The sequence below is a fragment of the Schistocerca cancellata genome, chromosome 2, assembly GCF_023864275.1.
Source record: "Schistocerca cancellata isolate TAMUIC-IGC-003103 chromosome 2, iqSchCanc2.1, whole genome shotgun sequence".
Classification (NCBI taxonomy): domain Eukaryota; kingdom Metazoa; phylum Arthropoda; class Insecta; order Orthoptera; family Acrididae; genus Schistocerca; species Schistocerca cancellata.
The window spans coordinates 73,588,040-73,608,990 of record NC_064627.1 but is presented as its reverse complement, the minus strand read 5'-3'; the positions used below and the strand labels follow the sequence as shown (position 1 = coordinate 73,608,990).

The following is a 20,951-nucleotide window of genomic DNA, read 5'->3' as shown; positions in this document are numbered from 1 at the left end:
TTACTCATTATCTGTGTTACTTCAAAATAGGATCAAATAAGATCAAAACACAGGTGTAGTACTGGAATAAACCAAGTTTAAAGGGCAATGTGCCTTCCATTTATTTTCTATTGTGAATGAGTGGTGAGTCATGAAAAAGAGCTAATTCATTTCAGGGAGTGAACAGTTCTGATCCGATCTCTGAAAAGAACAGTTTTGCCCATCTCTACTGGTGAGTCGCGCAGCCTGCCGAGGCCGCCACATCCCAGAACTCGCGAGCCACTTCGGCGGATCCGACCCGCCCATCTCACTAGAGTACCGTGCGAATTTCTCCTCATTCGTACTGACAGAGTGCGTAGGGCACGACTAGGATTTCAAAATATGTAAACTGTGAGACACAGCTCTAGACTGTTTTTGAGAAAATATAATCTGAAAATTTTAGTAGTCAAGCAATCCGAATCTCGCTGGTGATTGTTTTCTTCATTCCCACATAATTTTAACAGCAGTCATACGTAGTAACCAAGAAATTCTGAGATGACCAACAACTGTTTATGAATGTAAGTCATGTTTGTTTTGCAATACCAAACAAGACCCCGGGCGTAGACACAATCTATTAGAACTACTGATAGCCTTGGAAGAGCCAGCCCTGACAAAGCTCTACCATCTGATCAACAAGATGTATAAGACAGGCGAAATACCCTCAGACTTCAAGAAGAATATAATAATTTCAATCCCAAAGAAAGCAGCTGTTGACAGGTGTGAAAATTACCGAACTATCAGTTTAATAAGTCACGATGCAAAATACTGACACATATCCTTTACAGACGAATGGAAAACTCGTAGAAGCTGATCTCAGGGAAGATCAGTTTGGATTCCGTAGAAATGTTGGAACACGTGAAGCAATACTGGCCGTACGACTTATCTTAGAAGAAAGATTAAGCAAAGGCAAACCTACGTTTCTAGCGCTTGTACACTTAGAGAAAGCTTAAGACTGGAATACTCTCTTTCAAATTCTGATGGTAGCAGGGTGGAATACAGGGAGCGAAAGGCTATTTACAATTTGTACAGAAACCAGGTGGCAGTTATAAGAGACGACGGGCATGAAAGGGAATCAACGATTGAGAGGGGGGTGAAACAGTGTTGTAGCCTATCCCCGACGTTATTCAATCTGTATATTGAGCAAGCAATGAAGAAAAACAAAGAATATGGAGTAGAAATTAAAATCCATGCAGAAGAAATAAAAACTTTGAGGTTTGTCGATCACACTGTAATTCCATAGAGATAGCAGACATGGAAGAACAGTTGAACGGAATAGACAGTGCCTTGAAAAGAGGATATAAGATGAACTTTAACAAAAGCAAATCGAGGATAATGGAATGTAGTCGAATTAATTCAGGTGATGCTGAGGGTATTAAATTAGTCAATGAGACACTTAAAGCAGTAGATGAGTTTCGCTATTTGGCACTCGAAATAACTGATGAAGGTCGAAGTAGAGAGGATATAAAGTGTAGACTGGCAATGGTAAAGAAAGCGTTTCTGAAGAAGGGAAATCTGCTAAGATCGAGGTTAGATTTAAGTGTCAGGAAGTCTTTTCTCAAAGTATTTGTATGGAGTGTAGCCATGTACGGTGCCAACGGTCTTGCCACATTGGTAACTCAGGTTTCCGTCAGATCACCGAAGTTAAGCGCTGTCGGGCTGGGGTAGCATTTGGATGGGTTACCATCCGGTCTGCCGAGCGCTGTTGGCAAACGGGGTGCACTCAGCCCTTGTGAGGCAAACTGAGGAGCTACTTGATTGAGAAGTAGCGCCTCCGGTCTCGGAAACTGACCCATGGCCGGGAGAGCGGTGTGCTGACCACATGCCCCTCCATATCCGCATCCAGTGACGCCTGTGGGCTGGGGATGACACGGCGGCCAGTCGGTACCTTTGGGCCTTCATGGCCTGTTCTGGAGGAGTTTAGTTTTTTAGTTTAGTAGCCATGTATGGAAGTGAAACATGAACGATAAATAGTTCAGACAAGAAGAGAATAGAGGCTTTCGAAATGAGGTGCTGCAGAAGAATGCTGAAGATTAAATGGGTAGGTCACGTAGCCAATGAGGATGTACTGAACAGAGTTGGGGAGAAGAGGAATTTGTTCCATTACTTGACTAGAAGTAGGTATCGGTCGGTAGGACACGTTCTGAGGCATCAAGGGATCACCAATTTAGTATTGGAGGGCAGTGTGGAGGGTAAAAATCGTAGGGGGAGACCAAAAGATGAATACAATAAGCAGATTCAGAAGGATGTAGGTTGCAGCAGGTACTTCTAGATGAAGAAACAACACACACTGAAAATCGTGCACAAGGAAAAATGGGACGAACATTACATGTGCCGTGTTTTGCAGTAATTACTGGACTGTCTTGAAAGGAGGATACAAGAAGAACATCAATAAAAGCAAAACGAGGATAATGGAAAGTAATCGAATTTCATCAGGTGATGCTGAGGTAATTAGCTTAGAAAATGAGACACTTAAAGTAATGCATGAGTTTTGCTATTTGGGAGGCAAAATAACTGATGATGCTCGAAGTAGGGAGGATATAGGATGTAGACTGGTAATGGCAAGAAAATATTTTCTGAAAAAGAGAAATTAGTTAAGATGGAGTATAGATTCAAGTGATAGGGAGCACTTCCTGGAAGTGTTTGTATGGAGTGTAGCCATATATGGAAGTGAAATATGGACGACAAAAAGTTTAGACAAGAAGAGAAGCTTTTTAAATGTGGTGCTACAGAAATATACTGAAGATTAGCTGGGTAGATCACGTAACTGATGAGGAGGTACTGAACATAACTGGGGAGAACCCGACTAGAAGAAAGGATCGGTTGGGAGGACAATCAAGGGATCACCAACCTAGTATCGGAGGGAAGGGTGGAGGGTAAAAATCGTAGACGAAGACCAAGAGATTGTAACCTCCCCACAGATTAAAATATTTATAATTATACGTATAGCATTCACATTTAGTGTAACCTCCCAACAGTTTATTATTTTATAATCTCGCAATAATAACGTGACTAACCTCCAAATAAAAATGTGATTCATATATATCCTTTTAATAATTAACTGACTGTGAATCTAAACTGGTAAGTTTGGACTTCAGCAGTGCTGCGTTATGGCTCTGAAAGATCATTCTGAATAAATTGAAAATTCTTACCTCAATGAAGTCGCCGGATAATGCGTATATATCTGCTCCTATAACATTCGAATCGTGCATTACTCCACAGATTACGTAATATACGAGTCCAAAATGTAGCTATAGTAGTATAAATAAAACGACTATACTGATTTGATTGAAAGTTCTAGTGTATCCGTTTTTATTTCCAAACTCATGAAGAAAATTTTTACCTCTATTTTCAGGATAAAGATTAGGAAAATAACACGTGAATCGTTAAATACTGATATCGTTCACAGTCGTAATAAATCTGTTTAGCAACAAGATTCAATCCACAGACATGAAACTATGAGCTCATTCGTTCGGCTGTGGACTACTTCAACATTAACGGCCCTACAAACTACGTATTTATCGACAGAACAAAAATCACTCAAAATGGGTAAAAAATGTATTTCAGAACACAATATTTCAGAATATAGTCTCAGTCAAAATCATGGGCATTCCTCTGAGAATCGTGATGGTCCAGTATGATAGGAAGAGGGCAGGCATTCTTGATCCTCTACAAACCACAGTTATTTTGTAATATCTTTAAAATAATGGACACAACGCAGTTATGAGTTGTAAGGACATTACAGTTCCAGTAATCCAAAACGCCGCTATATTCAGAAACCTTTATTTACGATGTTATGTTTCGGTCCTATAAGTTCATTTCGGTTCCGTGTCCATTCTCAAGCTACAAGCAAAGGGATTTTTAGTGTGTGTATTTGCAGCCGATAACAATTTTATATATAAATCGTGGCACTTACCAAAACTCCACAAATCCCAATATGCCCACTGGTTAGCTTTATAGATAGCCCAGTCTGCATTATTAGTAGAAAGCTGAACGTCCTACTGACAAAATACTGTACATATCGAAGACGATTCCCAATCAAAATCTCAGGAACATTAGGAAACAATATAAAAGATATAATAATTCCAAAGATTGGAAAATTCGTGTTTTTTGACATCACCAATGTCTACACCAAGATTCCTGTATGAGAAGCAATTAATACCATAGAAAACAACTTACTACACTGTAGAAAATTACCCGTTTCAGGAACGCACGATTTCACTGAAGTGATAAAACTACTACTAAACCAGAATTACTTTGAATTCAGTTATGCATTCTACACACAAAATCATGGTGTAGCCATCGGATGTAGCATATCATACCTGATATATTTTTAAACGTATTAGTACAAAAAAATTTTAGCCCACACACACACCTGCACATAAAACGGAATATTACTACTGTTATGTAGATGACATCTTGCTACTAATAGGCAGATCGGACACAGACATCCAGTACATGCACAGGACATTAAATGAACTTCATGTCAACAGGAAATTCACAATAGAACGCGAAAATAATAAAATGATCAACCTCCTGGGCCTAAAAATAAAAACCATTCACAGCACATCTCACTTCGAAACCTACAGAAAAGACATGTCAGATAACATCGTTAACGCAAATTCCTATCATCCTAAAACTCACTAACATTCATACTTTTATACTATGATAAAGAGGCTGATGAATCTACCATTACAACAATCCATAGTGCAGAAGCAAATGGTGATCCTCAGGTACACAGCACAATAAACCAACCTCAATCCCAACATAATCAACAAAATCTGTGATTAATACAGCAAATCAAAATTTCTTACAGCGACCTAAAATTAACAAGAGAGATACCAACAAAACAGAAAATAACATGATAAGTACCACAAACATATATATGAAATATATCAAATAAACTTAACACGTTACTAAAGAAAACCACAGCAAGATTTGCTTACCGCATTCCATACACCCTAAGAACTAAAATCCGGAAAAATGAAACTACCAGCGCACACATACCCAGGCGTATATAAAATTAATTGTAATAATTGCTAATAATTTTATATAGGCTAAACAGGCAGACATTTAAAAATTAGATACCAAGAACACAGCAGAGACAGTGACATGAACCCGCCCAATGTCTTCACCAAGTGCAAAAAGAAAGCCGCCGTGTAAACCAGATCAAAAATGCGATGCAAGTTCTGCACTAACACCAAAGGGTCTAATAATGAACTTCTTAGAAGACATAGACATCTACATACACACTCGCATATATACAACGACAAAGCGACTTAAAACATAAACTTATATTCACAAGTGTATTAAAATCGTAGAACACGAGACCGAATAATACTAAGTGAAAGGCAAAGACAACACTTGCGAACATCTGCAAAGTATTTACTACTTCCACACACAACCCCAGAGACGAATAAGCCGATTTTGCAACCAAATAACATCGTTGACTTAGCTGCCAATTGAAGCTGTCAGACGTACGAAAAATATGAAGTAGATCTTATAGAATAATATTGCTAAGCAATAAATTCCACTGCTGAGACATTACATACAATTTCATCTGCGCTACACCTACGACACGCAACAGTAAGAGGCGTTAGACAGTGACAGCGTTAACAACGTGTTATGAAAGTGAGTACCATTACAGATATATACAAATATTTTCAATTACAAATACAGACAGATATAGGCATTAACAACTTCGTATGCTTGCAGATAGCTTGATAATGACCATGGAGCCGAAATAAGCTTGTATCGCCAAAACATAATATAATAATAAAAAAAAACTTGGAATATAGCTGCGTGTTGGCTTACTAGACGTAAAATGTCCATACGAGACATATGTAACGCTGCATGGCCGGAATAACTCAAAAAAGTTATGAATCATACAATAATGATTATAGAACAAGCAATTTTTATTGGCACTCACCATAAGTATTGGTTTATGCAGTTCACTTCCTCTTTTTTCCCTTCTTTCAAGAGGCCTACATCTTTCTGACCTCTTTCCTGAAATTACTATCCGTCTTTGCAGCGACAAGAAAAAGCGTATGTCTGTCACAAAAAGCATTTTGTTTTAAAGAAACAAAACATAATCAGTGGTCTGTAATGAAACATGTCTACAATTTGCTTTGCTTTCTAGACCCAAAAACAGTTCATTACAAAAGATGTTTACTTTTTTAAGATCTTCCTCGTTTGGCCCTGTTGTTTCTTCTACCGTAGTTTCAAAGACTAATTTAAAATACACTCAATAATTACTAAGCAATTACAGACTACGAAGTCACACAAATGATGAATTTCATTTCTGAAACTTTATTTAAAATTCTGTATCTAAAATTTTATAGCATTTTGGACCACAGTTGGAATTACGTCTAAAAATGTTTCAACCATCTCTCTGTACGCCCTATTTTTTACAGTCTTGTTCTTCTAATGTTCATGTGTCAACTATGTAAAACAAGGTATTCCATAGCGCAAATGTATAAGTTTATCGATGAGGTCATTGGCCCACCCCTTCATTATACTTGTAGCAACTGAAATTTGCTGCCGTCTAAAAAAGTGAGAACTTACAGACTTCCTGAGAAAGGGCCTGTCGCAGAAATCCGCACCTTTTTTCGCAGCTAATGAGGCTGGATCGCCGCTTCCGGCAACTGTGATCAACAGTCTGAAAGATACAGCCCCCGCTAACGCACAGGCGGTGACTGCACCTGTTCCAGAAGCTGTCGGAAATATCGGTGGGCCACCACTAGAATCCGCCAGCGTGTGGCCGAGTGTGCAGGGTGTCCGGCGGTGATCCACAGCAGAGCCCACCCGTTAGTCGCGTAGTGTTGTGTTGGCCCATGGCTGACTGCTTTCAAGATTCATTCTTTCTGTGTCCGAGGTCAGAGGATAAAATTTTAACACTCTTTAATATCCAGACTTTCACAGGGCACTTGGGCTCACTAGTCGATCCTTGGAGCCTATATCAGGTGAAACATTTTTACTGGCTTCCCGTCTTCTGTCTTTCTCGTGGTGTTACTGTCAGAGTAGAGCGTCCAGTTCTACACTCCTGGAAATTGAAATAAGAACACCGTGAATTCATTGTCCCAGGAAGGGGAAACTTTATTGACACATTCCTGGGGTCAGATACATCACATGATCACACTGACAGAACCACAGGCACATAGACACAGGCAACAGAGCATGCACAATGTCGGCACTAGTACAGTGTATATCCACCTTTCGCAGCAATGCAGGCTGCTATTCTCCCATGGAGACGATCGTAGAGATGCTGGATGTAGTCCTGTGGAACGGCTTGCCATGCCATTTCCACCTGCCGCCTCAGTTGGACCAGCGTTCGTGCTGGACGTGCAGACCGCGTGAGACGACGCTTCATCCAGTCCCAAACATGCTCAATGGGGGACAGATCCGGAGATCTTGCTGGCCAGGGTAGTTGACTTACACCTTCTAGAGCACGTTGGGTGGCACGGGATACATGCGGACGTGCATTGTCCTGTTGGAACAGCAAGTTCCCTTGCCGGTCTAGGAATGGTAGAACGATGGGTTCGATGACGGTTTGGATGTACCGTGCACTATTCAGTGTCCCCTCGACGATCACCAGTGGTGTACGGCCAGTGTAGGAGATCGCTCCCCACACCATGATGCCGGGTGTTGGCCCTGTGTGCCTCGGTCGTATGCAGTCCTGATTGTGGCGCTCACCTGCACGGCGCCAAACACGCATACGACCATCATTGGCACCAAGGCAGAAGCGACTCTCATCGCTGAAGACGACACGTCTCCATTCGTCCCTCCATTCACGCCTGTCGCGACTCCACTGGAGGCGGGCTGCACGATGTTGGGGCGTGAGCGGAAGACGGCCTAACGGTGTGTGGGACCGTAGCCCAGCTTCATGGAGACGGTTGCGAATGGTCCTCGCCGATACCCCAGGAGCAACAGTGTCCCTAATTTGCTGGGAAGTGGCGGTGCGGTCCCCTACGGCACTGCGTAGGATCCTACGGTCTTGGCGTGCATCCGTGCGTCGCTGCGGTCCGGTCCCAGGTCGACGGGCACGTGCACCTTCCGCCGACCACTGGCGACAACATCGATGTACTGTGGAGACCTCACGCCCCACGTGTTGAGCAATTCGGCGGTACGTCCACCCGGCCTCCCGCATGCTCACTATACGCCCTCGCTCAAAGTCCGTCAACTGCACATACGGTTCACGTCCACGCTGTCGCGGCATGCTACCAGTGTTAAAGACTGCGATGGAGCTCCGTATGCCACGGCAAACTGGCTGACACTGACGGCGGCGGTGCACAAATGCTGCGCAGCTAGCGCCATTCGACGGCCAACACCGCGGTTCCTGGTGTGTCCGCTGTACCGTGCGTGTGATCATTGCTTGTACAGCCCTCTCGCAGTGTCCGGAGCAAGTATGGTGGGTCTGACACACCGGTGTCAATGTGTTCTTTTTTCCATTTCCGGGAGTGTATCTGGTTTGTCGCTCCTAATGTTGTGGTCACTCTTGATCAATTCTTGCCGTGTTACTCGTAATAAATGCATCACAGGTCTGGGTTCATACCTGCGACGTGACCTGCGAAGTTGGTTGACGGTGGTTTTATTGATTCCTTTAATGCTATACGGTAAGCCTTTCCGTATCCATTCTGAGCGACGGCGTGTCTAAAATGTTTTCCTCGGACACTCGTAAGAATTCCAAGGTGTCTCAGCGCTGGGCGTCGCTATTCTGATCTTCGCCACTGAGGCTTCAATAGAAAGGGTGAAACGTGGGTAAGTGTGTGTAAATGTGACGACGTTTTCATAGGTAGAAACGTCCATGGTGGCATGGGCTGAATTGTGACGAAATTTGGTGCCAATGTGACATCAGTAACCTTCTTTACACTTCACATGAACGTCTGAGCTGTGGCCTTTTTTTTTCGCATGTTCGAAGCGTCGCCGGGCCAGATCGTGAAATCGCAGTACCCCACGTTTTCGCACCGTAACAGAGGAAAGTTGTATGCAACTTTGAGCAATATTTTAAACTTGTGTGTCAAAATGAGAGACAAATACTGGATTTCGAAAACGGAACTACTTAACTGCGCTGTGCAGTTTAAATGGTTGTAATGGCTCTAAGTACTGTCGGACTTAACATCTGAGGTCATCAGTCCCGTATACTTAGAGATACTTAAACCTAACTAACCTAAGGACATCACACACATTTATGCCCGAGGCAGGATTCAAACCTGCGACCGTAACAGCAGCGCGGTTCCGGACTGAAGCGCTTAGAACCGCTCGGCCGCATTGGTCGGCTGTGCAGTTTATTTACCACAGTGCTTTATAAATGAAATGGTCGATACTCGACGCTATTATAGAACTCCTTATATGCACTAGACTTGATTACATCCCAAAGTTACACTTGTTTCACATGTGGAGACTCCAGGTGTAACACACTAGGATTTTCGGAACTCTAACATCGATTGTTCTGCGATTCCACGTTCCGTGATAAATTCAACCACGCCTCAACAGAAACAAAAAATGTTTTAGGATAGATCTCTACATCGCACACAAACAGCAATAACTGCTTGTAACAGCGTCGTCTAGAAATAGCACGTGGACTGTTTCACCCTCTCTGATTTTAGTTACACTGTGTGAGAAGAAAGTGAAGCACCCAGAAAGGATGCCGGAATCAGAATCGGACTTCACGCGATGAGAATGTATGTGATGCTGTTTCACTGATTACAAAATGAAGTCAGATTTAGAAATGAGTCCACTTATTAGTACGACGTTGCACCCGATGCCACTTCAATGTCTACACTGATCCGATTGGGAATGATGTCATAGATCAACCGTATCCTCTCTTGAGGCTAGTTGGCCCGCGACTATTTCAAGCGATTGTTAACATCCTTGATTCCGAGCTGCTCCCACACAGATTCTATCGGGAACAGATCTGGGGATCTTCTTGTCCACCATAATACCTCAGAATAACGCAGAAAGTTCGTAAGGACACTTGGGATGTGTGGACTACAATCGTGCTGTTGGAAAATGGCTTCACGGTACTGTTGCATGTGGACGCAGGATGTCCGTGACGTATCGTTGTGCCGTCAGAGTTCCTTCAATCACCACTAGCCGCAGTCCCATGACTTTTGTCATCTCAGTGTATGCGAGCATTAGGCTGTGGTTACGTTTTGTTCCTAATGTGTAATACTTCCTCAGACAATATAAAAATGCAGCTACTAACTTTTCGAATTCAAACAAACTCAGCAAGCCAAACTGTGTAGACCTGGCCACACAATCTTCGGACTGTGACATCATCCGGCCCTTGTCGAAGTTCACAGATAGGCACTGGTGCGTGTTATGAAGCTCATGCTCCAGAAGACTTGGTCTGTTTGCTTTATTTAACCCGTAAATTGTCCAAGTTAGTCGTTCCTCTTGTCTGTCTAAGACCTAGAGTTTGAGAGAATCTAACTGCTGCCAAATTATTCAATTGCCTGGACGCCAACTGCCCTTGAGTTCTTTAAGCCGGGTGTTGATTCTTATTTAGTAATTATATACACTTGACCCCATTAGGCACAGAAATCTGCATTTGACCACAGCTTACTGTCTACACAACAAAAATGCCAGGCATCAAAAATGAAACTTGTGAAACATTACATTGTGTGAAGTGTGTCTCAATTGGTTCTTTTGCGTACTGTGTTTTCTTGTTTCAGCGTACATTTGTGCACACTTCTGTGAGCCTGCCACTCACTCATCACTCAGAAGTACTAAATGTTGTAACGATTTTCTTGGACTTAAGTAAGAGGCCACTCCTATCTCATCTAGCTAATTCTCAGGTAAATGCTAATTACCACCTGCTAAACACCCGAAAATTAGCTAGTACATATGTTGCTATCAAAGCCACCCTCTCCTGTCCCCCTCCCACCCCATTATCAGTTCACAAGCAACGTTCGAAAAACTGCTTACGTCGTGACGTGACATCGAAATTTTCATCGCAGCATCCTAGTGTAAAATCTTGTTGTACATACTGCATCGAATCTGAGTTAAAACTCGAGCTTTCGAAGGTAATCACCATCTTCTTCATCAAGAGATCTCCTGACGAAGAACATCGGGACCGTCTTCGAAAGCTCGAGTTCTGAATTAAGATTTGACGTCTGTATGCAGCATTTGCGTCGTATTTGGAAGCCCAGTGTACGATGTCAGCGACCGGTGACAGTGTGGGGACTGTGGTGAAGCAGCAGACACATGTGTGTGGCAGGAGGGCAGCTCGGAGGGCTGCCGGCGGGCGGCGCTCGAAGTGCGCGGCGTGCGGCCGCCGGACGCGGGCGAGTACTGGCTGCTGGTGCGCTCGCCGCGCGGCCTCGCCGACGCCACGCTGCGGCTCGCAGTCAGCGCCAGCAACGCCAACATGGCTGCCGCCGTGACGACCGCGGCCGCCACCACGGCGCTGGCGGCGCTGCAGCTCGTACACAGGTATGTCTGATCCCCTCCAAGGCGCCACACCCAATGGTCGCTGCCCATGCTCCCTTCTACTGTACAGCTACTGACACTGTGTGATCAAAACTATCCGGACACCCCTAGAAACATACGTCCCTCATATTACGTGCATTGTGCTGCATCTTCTGACAGGTACTCCATATGAGCGAACTCGGTAGCCATTAGACATCGTGGAAGAGTAGAATGGGGCACTATGCGGAATTCACGGACTTCGAAAGTGGTCAACTGATTGGGTGTCACTTGTGTCATACGGCTGTACACGAGTTTTTAACACCCCTAAGCATCCCTAGGTCCACTGTTTCCGATCTGATAATAAAGTCGAAACGTGAAGGGACACATACAGCACAAAAGCCTGTAGCCCGACCTCGTCTGTTCACTGACAGAGACTGCCGACAGTTGAAGACGGTCGTAATGTGTAATAGGCAGACATCTGTCGAGACCATCACACAGGAATTCCAAACTGCATCAGGATCCACTCCAAGTACTATAACAGTTAGGCGGTAGGTGAGAAAACTAGTTCATGGTCGAGCGGCTGCTCATAAGCCACACACCACGCCAGTAAATGCCAAATGACGCCTCGCTTGGTGTAAGGAGCGTAAATCTTGGACGACTGAACAGTGGAAAAACGTTATGTGGAGCGACGAATCACGATATACAATGTGGTGATCCGATGTCGGGGTGTGGGTATGACGGATGCCCAGTGAACGTCATCTGCCAGCGTGTGTAGTGTCAACAGTAAAATTCGAAGGCAGTGGTGTTATTGTCGCGTGTTTCATGGAGGGGGCTTGCACCCCTTGTTTTGTGAGACACTATCACAGCACAGGCCTACATTGATGTATTAACCACCTTCTTGCTTCCCACTGTTTAAGAACAATTCAGGGATTGCGATTGCATCTTTCAACACGATCAACCAAACATTCATAATACACAGCCTGTGGCGGAATGGTTACACGACGATAACATCCCTGTAATGGACCGGCCTGTGCAGATTCCTGACCAGAGTCCTATAGAACACCTTTGGGATGTTTTGGAATGCCGACTTCGTGCCAGGCCTCACCGACTGACATCGATACCTCTCCTCAGTGCAGCACTCCGTTAAGAATGGGCTGCCATAACTGAGCGTATGGCTGCGAGAGTGGAAGCTGTCATCAAGGCTAAGGTGGGCAAACACCATATTGAATTCCAGCATTACCGATGGAAGGCGCCACGAACTTGCAAGTCATTTTCAGCCAGGTGTTCGGATCCTTTTGATCATATAGTTTAATTGCCATCCAAAAAGTTTTATTTCACTAATGAGCTTCATTCTCAACTTGATGTTCAGGGTTTCGATTTTTGCATTCCATCTGTATACGCTATATACACTGAAGAGCCAAAGAAACTAGTACACCTCCATATAGTGTGTAGAGCCCCGTGAGCAATCAGAAGTGCCGGAACACGAAGTCTGAAGTAGTTCTGGATGGAACTGACACCAGAGATCTTGCAGGGCTGTCTATAAATCCGTAAGAGGTGCAGATCTCTCCTGAACAGCTCGTTGCAAGGCATCCCAGATATGCGCAATGATGTTCGTGTCTGGGGAGCGGAAGTGTTAAACTCAGAACAGTGTTCCTGAAACCACTCTGTAGCAAATCTGGACGTGTGGGGTGTTGCATTGTCCTGCTGGAATTGCCCAAGTCTGTCGAAATGCACAATGGACATGAATGGAGGCAGGTCCTGAACAGGATGCTTAAATACGTGTCACTTGTCAGAGTCGTATCTAGATGTATCTAGGGCCCATATCATTCCAACTGCACGCGCCCCACACTATTACAGAGCCTCCACCAGCTTGAAGAGTCCCCTGCCGACATGCAGCATCCATGGATTCATGAGGTTGTCTCCATACCCGTACATGTCCAACCGCTTAATACAATTTGAAACGAGACTCGTCCGAGCAGGCAAGATGTTTCCAGTAATAAGCAGTCCAATGTCGGTGCTGACGAGCAGCAGCGAGGCGTAAGGCTTTGTGTCGTGCAGTTATCAAGGGTACACGTGTGGGCCTCTGGCTTCGAAAGCCCATATCGACGATGTGTCGTTGAATGGTTCGCACTCTGACACCTGCTGGTGGTCGAACACTGAAATTTGCAGCAATTTGCGGAAGGGTTACTCTTCTGTCACGTTGAACGTTTCTCTTCAGTCGACGTTGGTCCCGTTCTTGCAGAACCTTTTTCCGGCCGCAACAATTTCGGAGATTTGATATTTTACCGGATACCTGATATTCACGGTACACTTGTCAATGGTCGTACGGAAAAATCCCCACTTCATCGCTACCTCGGAAAAGCTGTGATCGATAGCATGTGCGCCGACTAGAACACCACGTTCAGACTCACCTTAATTTCGATAACCTGCCATTGTAGCTGCAGTAACCGATCTAACAACTGCGCCAGGCACTTTTGTTATATAGCGTTGCCGACTGCAGTGCCTTATTCAGCCTGTTTACATATCTCTGTATTTGAATACACACGCCTATACCAGTTTCTTTGGCTCTTCAGTGTAAATGATGCCATCCCACACAGGAAGCAGCTATACCATGCGCAAAAACTGGGTGGTGACAGATACAACCGTGGTCGACAGAACTCTCAAGACTAAGGAAGTATTCGCGGGACAAAATAAAGTACTACCAACAAGCAAAGACAGCTCCTGAAAGATAGGTAAGACTTGATCTGTATTGTGACGCTAAACAGAAATACCAAAAACAACTGAAAACAACCAGGCAAGACTACTGGGCCAGTTTTGTAAAAACCCAGCTATGGAACGATATCTGGGGACAACCATTCAAGATAGAAACAGAACGAGTTTAGACACTGACAGTTCTAACAACATTGAAACAAGCTGATGGCACCATGACCAGAGGATGGAGAAGCACAGCAGAATATCTTCTGAACAGGCTCCTTCCAGATGATGACCCTACACAAGACGAGTGACACCACTCTGACCTAAGAGAGAGCATGAGGCAACCATACATCAGTGACAGTGTAACCATGTCATTTGTAACACCTCACCCGGCAATTAGCTGGTTTTGGCGTGTGTTCACCCCAACTAATTGACTAACAGATCAACAGAGAGTTCAAAACTGGCACAGTATCAGATAACGCAAAAAAGTAACATGGCCCTGTGACTCCTGATTGAACTGATGTGGCAGTGTCGACATTAATTTATTCAGAATTGATCACTTTTAATTAAAAAGGGGTGCACATTGATGTTATATTCAGCTATTGAACACCAGATGCAAATTTTGAACATAAAAATTAATTAAGAAAGTGACTTGGGATTTCAACTACTTGATTGAAAACAGATGCAGTCGATTAGCACAAATTTATTTTAACTCCCGACCTTCAATCCTCACATTACAAGACTCTCCTATCAGGCAGTGGTAATAAATTGCGTTTCCATGGAGTAAAGCGCGATAACTCAAAAGTAATTCCTATAGACTGACCCAGGCGTAATGTGAAGTGCGAGAAGAATTCTACAATACACGGCCCATGAAACCCTCGTGGAAACTTTGCCGACGTGATCCAAGAAATTAATCAGTGGCCGGAGCAGGCGCAATATCACCGAATACAGCGTGGCGGAGCGGCATCGTTCTGTGGACATCGGCCGACCTCGTGGTGCTGCAAGGCTGGGCTCATCTATTCACTTCTAGTTATCTTGCTCAGTACATAGCTGAACCAAAACTTTCTATCTCCAAGCTCAATCGTTCCATTTGCTAAGTCCTAAACTGGAGAGATGCTCACTCTTTCTCAGGCAAGCTGAGTATAGAACGCCACGTCCGCACTCTAGGCAAGCTGGGAACGGAAGACCTCTACCGAGACTTCTCACAGTCTGCTCTTTGCCTCGGTTTCCCCTCCAGAAAAATCACTTACGCCAATTGCTGCGCAAGTCGCGTTAATTATGCGTCGCTTCCCAGCACCAACCAATGCCTACTCTGGGAAGTGAACAAATTCCCACAAAATTTCCCTTCCTCTCAACTTCTGCTATTTAGCTCCTCCCAGGCCACCCATCAAGGTTAGCGTCTGCACAAACACCAAGTTTTCCGGAATTCTGACTCCCAGGAGAGTACTTCAAATTCCTTGGTCCTACGTTCTCATCAGAGGCCGGCGTATTTCATTCTGTCGCTCTTCACCTGATTTACTTCAGACTCTACAGACCGTGAATTCAGCGTGAAGTTGCTATAGTCACGAACACACATTTTTTGACCTCTGTTGACCGCTCCACTGTAGCTTTGCGCGGCTTTCTTGCATGTTTCACTGAAAACGGGATGACGGACATTTATCAACAGGTGCATAAGTTCTCCGTCTGCTTCCCGATACACCAGCATGGGATCGGGGTCAACCACCCATGCTGTCACTCATCTTAAGGCTGCTGGAGGCCGCGCCCCGTTACCACTTTCTCAGAGCTTCAGCTGCCCTAATCTGCCTATTGTCGCTTCCCTTAGCTGCTCCCCCGGTGGCCACAGTCAATTCTGAGTACTTCCCTGGGATAAACTAGCCTCCAGTAAATTGACGCGTTTCCACAAAGTTTTCATGTCGTGTGAATTACTTTAAAACCATCACCCGACATTAATTATTTCAATACGTCCATACTATACCCTCTACAAGATGCATTGTGCCTTGTCAGTCATTTTTGTTCAGCCCTACTGTTCGCTCCATGTGAGTTAGGTGATCTTTAATGACTTCATGTAAGGGGCATAGTTCTTGCCATCTTACACATTCACGCAAGAAGAAGTAGCAACGGCAATTGGCAGGCTTAAAAACGAAAAGCACCCGACCCAGATAAAATACTTCCAGAAACATTAAGACAAACCGTTACACAAATCACAATTTTTCTTACTAACATGTTCAACGAGGCACTACTAACAGGCAGGATTCCAAACCTCCGGAAAGCTGCTAATGTGGTCATAATCAGGAAATCACAAGACAAAGACCAACAGACCCCAAAACGTACCAACCGATCTGTCTCTTTAACACTCTCGACAAGGTACAGGAAAGGCTCCTGTGTGACCGTTTACAATCGCACAGTCGCCTGCTCGGCCTAACGCCCCATCAATTCGGCTTCAGGGAAGCCGTCAACAAAGCACTAACAGATACAAATAGCATCAGCGTCAAATACGCGGCCGCCATTCTAGTCAACATAGCCGGGACTTCTGAAAACTTGTGGTGGCCGTCCCTCTTCGCCAGGTTAAGGGAAATGAAACTATCAGTTTCCCTCTACAATAGCGTCCTCGACTACTGCAGAGGCAGAGTGGCGGAGTGGAGGGCTAGTATGGAGGGCTGGTACACGGAAGGTTGTCAAGAGAATAACAAAGGGATGTCCACAGGGCTCTATTTTCGGACCAATATTCTGGGATATCGCAATCGACCCCTTGCTGAAAACCCTGGACAGTGATGACAGGGTGAGAGGTGTGGTGGCTTACGCAGATGACCTGCTCGTAGCGGTGCCAGTCAACTCGAAAACAGCGTTAGAGACAAAAGGTACGCAACTGCTTCATAAAATTAACAGCTGTTGCAAAGAAAATAAATTAAAAATAGCTCCCAACAAAACTGTATATTTACTGCTGAGAGGGACACTACAGAGGCCACCAATTCTAAAATAAGACAATACAAGCATACAGAGGAAGCAAGGTACACGCTCGAACTGCGTCTAGACGAGAAACAGACTTTCAACCGTCACATAAAATTGACAATTGACAAAGCCTCAAAAATTATGCACAAACTAGCAAGACTAAACACAACATAGTACAAATTACCTATTAAGACGAAAAGGACCTACCACATTGCGATATTTGAATCCATCGCATTCTTCACCGCAAGTGCTTGGCCTCACAGACTGAACATACAGACTAACAAGACAATTGCAAGACGAGGTGTACTGAGAATGAGCGGAGCCTTCAACACGACGTCACTAGAGGCACTTTGCGTTGTGATGGGGACCTGCCCTATAGACATAACAATACGTTATAGAGCTGCACTTTACTGGCTTAAGAGGGACAGACTCGATAAAGTCAACGAAATTGCAGGAACTAACATCATGAACAAGACAAAAATGAAACAGTGGTGGATTCAAACATGGCAGAGAGAGTCTCTTTCTTTCCTGATGTACACGAAAGACTACAACTGAAACATATCGGCCCAAGCTGGGGGATGTTCCATTTCCTGCCGGGCCACGGGACGTATCCGGTACATTTAAACCGTATGGGACTAACTAACGATGAAGTATGCGTATGCGGAGAAACTGGGACACCAGAACATGTCACACTGCTGTGCAACACGCTAGCACAAGTAATACCTATACAGAACGACAATGACATCGCCAGAATAATACGTAATCGCGAAGACTGGAACATAATAAATAGTGTAGCCGATATTGTATCAAACACTCTGCACGAAGAATACAAACTCCAAAACCCATACGGAACGAGGCGTAGACAAGCACAAACAACACAACAAACCACATGGGAGGACACAAACACGACCACAGATTCCGAAACCGAGGAAGGAACACTAAGTAAACATGACTCAGAAGGAAGTAGCATGTAAGGGACCAAAACAAACAATGCATCACACGGCATGCCACAACACAGTCACAAACAAAACAACAATCGTAAAACAGATAAACACCGGCATCACATATAAAACTTTAGTAATAAGGTAATGTCGCTTTGTAGGAGAAGGCTCGAAGAACTTTTATTCCAAGGCTCCTCCTCCCCAATGACATCATGTATAGTGTTTAAAGTATACTGCACACAAGCAGTAATGTATTGACCGTCTTATTGTGTGCAGACACAAGTATATTATCTTTTCTATTCAAAGGTACAATCAATGAATTTTATGTATCAGAAATGAATTAAGTTACTTAAGGAATAATGCATTCAAGTAGCAATGAACTATATTCTACACTCCTGGAAATGGAAAAAAGAACACATTGACACCGGTGTGTCAGACCCACCATACTTGCTCCGGACACTGCGAGAGGGCTGTACAAGCAATGATCACACGCACGGCACAGCGGACACACCAGGAACCGCAGTGTTGGCCGTCGAATGGCGCTAGCTGCGCAGCATTTGTGCACCGCCGCCGTCAGTGTCAGCCAGTTTGCCGTGGCATACGGAGCTCCATCGCAGTCTTTAACACTGGTAGCATGCCGCGACAGCGTGGACGTGAACCGTATGTGCAGATGACGGACTTTGAGCGAGGGCGTATAGTGGGCATGCGGGAGGCCGGGTGGACGTACCGCCGAATTGCAAAACACGTGGGGCGTGAGGTCTCCACAGTACATCGATGTTGTCGCCAGTGGTCGGCGGAAGGTGCACGTGCCCGTCGACCTGGGACCGGACCGCAGCGACGCACGGATGCACGCCAACACCGTAGGATCCTACGCAGTGCCGTAGGGGACCGCACCGCCACTTCCCAGCAAATTAGGGACACTGTTGCTCCTGGGGTATCGGCGAGGACCATTCGCAACCGTCTCCATGAAGCTGGGCTACGGTCCCGCACATCGTTAGGCCGTCTTCCGCTCACGCCCCAACATCGTGCAGCCCGCCTCCAGTGGTGTCGCGACAGGCGTGAATGGAGGGACGAATGGAGACGTGTCGTCTTCAGCGATGAGAGTCGCTTCTGCCTTGGTGCCAATGATGGTCGCATGCGTGTTTGGCGCCGTGCAGGTGAGCGCCACAATCAGGACTGCATACGACCGAGGCACACAGGGCCAACACCCGGCATCATGGTGTGGGGAGCGATCTCCTACACTGGCTGTACACCACTGGTGATCGTCGAGGGGACACTGAATAGTGCACGGTACATCCAAACCGTCATCGAACCCATCGTTCTACCATTCCTAGACTGGCAAGGGAACTTGCTGTTCCAACAGGACAATGCACGTCCGCACGTATCCCGTGCCACGCAACGTGCTCTAGAAGGTGTAAGTCAACTACCCTGGCCAGCAAGATCTCCGGATCTGTCCCCCATTGAGCATGTTTGGGACTGGATGAAGCGTCGTCTCACGCGGTCTGCACGTCCAGCACGAACGCTGGTCCAACTGAGGCGCCAGGTGGAAATGGCATGGCAAGCCGTTCCACAGGACTACATCCAGCATCTCTACGATCATCTCCATGGGAGAATAGCAGCCTGCATTGCTGCGAAAGGTGGATATACACTGTACTAGTGCCGACATTGTGCATGCTCTGTTGCCTGTGTCTATGTGCCTGTGGTTCTGTCAGTGTGATCATGTGATGTATCTGACCCCAGGAATGTGTCAATAAAGTTTCCTCTTCCTGGGACAATGAATTCACGGTGTTCTTATTTCAATTTCCAGGAGTGTATATTACAAAAAAAATGTAACACAATGAGTGTGGTGAAAATAATTTGCAGTATGTAGAGGGAAGTGATACACTGTATATGGATGTGTAATATAGTGTAAGTAGCATTAATGGCCTATTTCTACCTATCTCAGATGAGAAGGTCTCGGTAGAACCTCGAGTTATTCCCATTTGAAATGGTTTGTGCTTACGTATGTTTACTGTGTCTATGTGTATTGGCATATTACTGGGAGTGTTGCAAGCCAGGGCACTACATGATATTCAGCAGCTGTTTGTTTGTCGCATTGTTGGTACTTGTGTCATATTCTATGTGATACCTTAGATACACCTGGTACTCGTATAGTACTGATTGAGCGTTTCATACATGGAATACAGTGAATGTATTATTCCTTAAATAACTTAATACATTACATTTTTAGTTGTATATCTAATTTATACAGAAAATACATTTGATATATAAAATTCAGTGACAACAGCTTTGAAGAGAGAAGAGAATATACTTCTATCTAGACACAATAAGACAATACATCACTGCTGTGTGCAGCATACTTCAAAACACTATGCAGTATGTCGTTGGGGAGGAGGAGCTTCGAAATAAAAGTTCTTCGAGCCTTCTCCTCCCAAGCGACATTACCTTATTACCACAGTCTTAGTATGTGGCGCAGGTGCTTATTTGTTTTATGATTGTTGTGTTGTTTGTCACTGTGTTGTGGCATGCAGTGTCATGCGTTGTTGGCTTGGGTCCCTTACGTTTTCATGCCTTCTGAATCATGTTTACTTATTGTTCCTTCTCGGTCTCGGATTCTGTGGTCGTGCTTGTGTTCTGCCAAGTGGTTTGTTGTGTTGTTTGTGCTTGTCTACGCCTCCTTCCATATGGGTTGGCGCTTGTCACTGTCGTTCTGTATAGTTGCACAGCAGTGTGACATGTTCTGGTATCCCAGTTTCTTCGCAAACGCATACTTCATCGTCAGTTAGTCCCACGTGGTTTAAGTGTACCGGATACAGCGCGTGACCGTCCAGAGAGAAAGGATGCACTCGGCGACACTCGTCCCACTCTCTCTGCCATGTTTGAATCCGCCATTGTTTCATTTGTGTTTTGGTCATAATGTTGGTTCCCGTAATTTCGGTGACT

The 20,951-nt window shown here is 44.9% G+C and overlaps 1 protein-coding gene and 1 long non-coding RNA gene across 2 annotated transcripts in view; both read left to right on the top strand.

The window, feature by feature from the left end:
- LOC126150929 (uncharacterized) overlaps positions 1-5,739 on the top strand; it is a 66,696-nt gene extending 60,957 nt beyond the window's left edge. The window contains exon 6 of the mRNA XM_049915908.1: positions 5,731-5,739. Within this exon, the coding sequence (XP_049771865.1) occupies positions 5,731-5,739 (9 nt within the window). The remainder of the gene's footprint in view (positions 1-5,730) is intronic.
- Positions 5,740-11,345: 5,606 nt separating this feature from the next.
- LOC126143831 (uncharacterized) overlaps positions 11,346-20,951 on the top strand; it is a 33,349-nt gene continuing 23,743 nt past the window's right edge. Inside the window, exon 1 of the long non-coding RNA XR_007529755.1 lies at positions 11,346-11,448. This is a non-coding gene — a long non-coding RNA (uncharacterized LOC126143831). The remainder of the gene's footprint in view (positions 11,449-20,951) is intronic.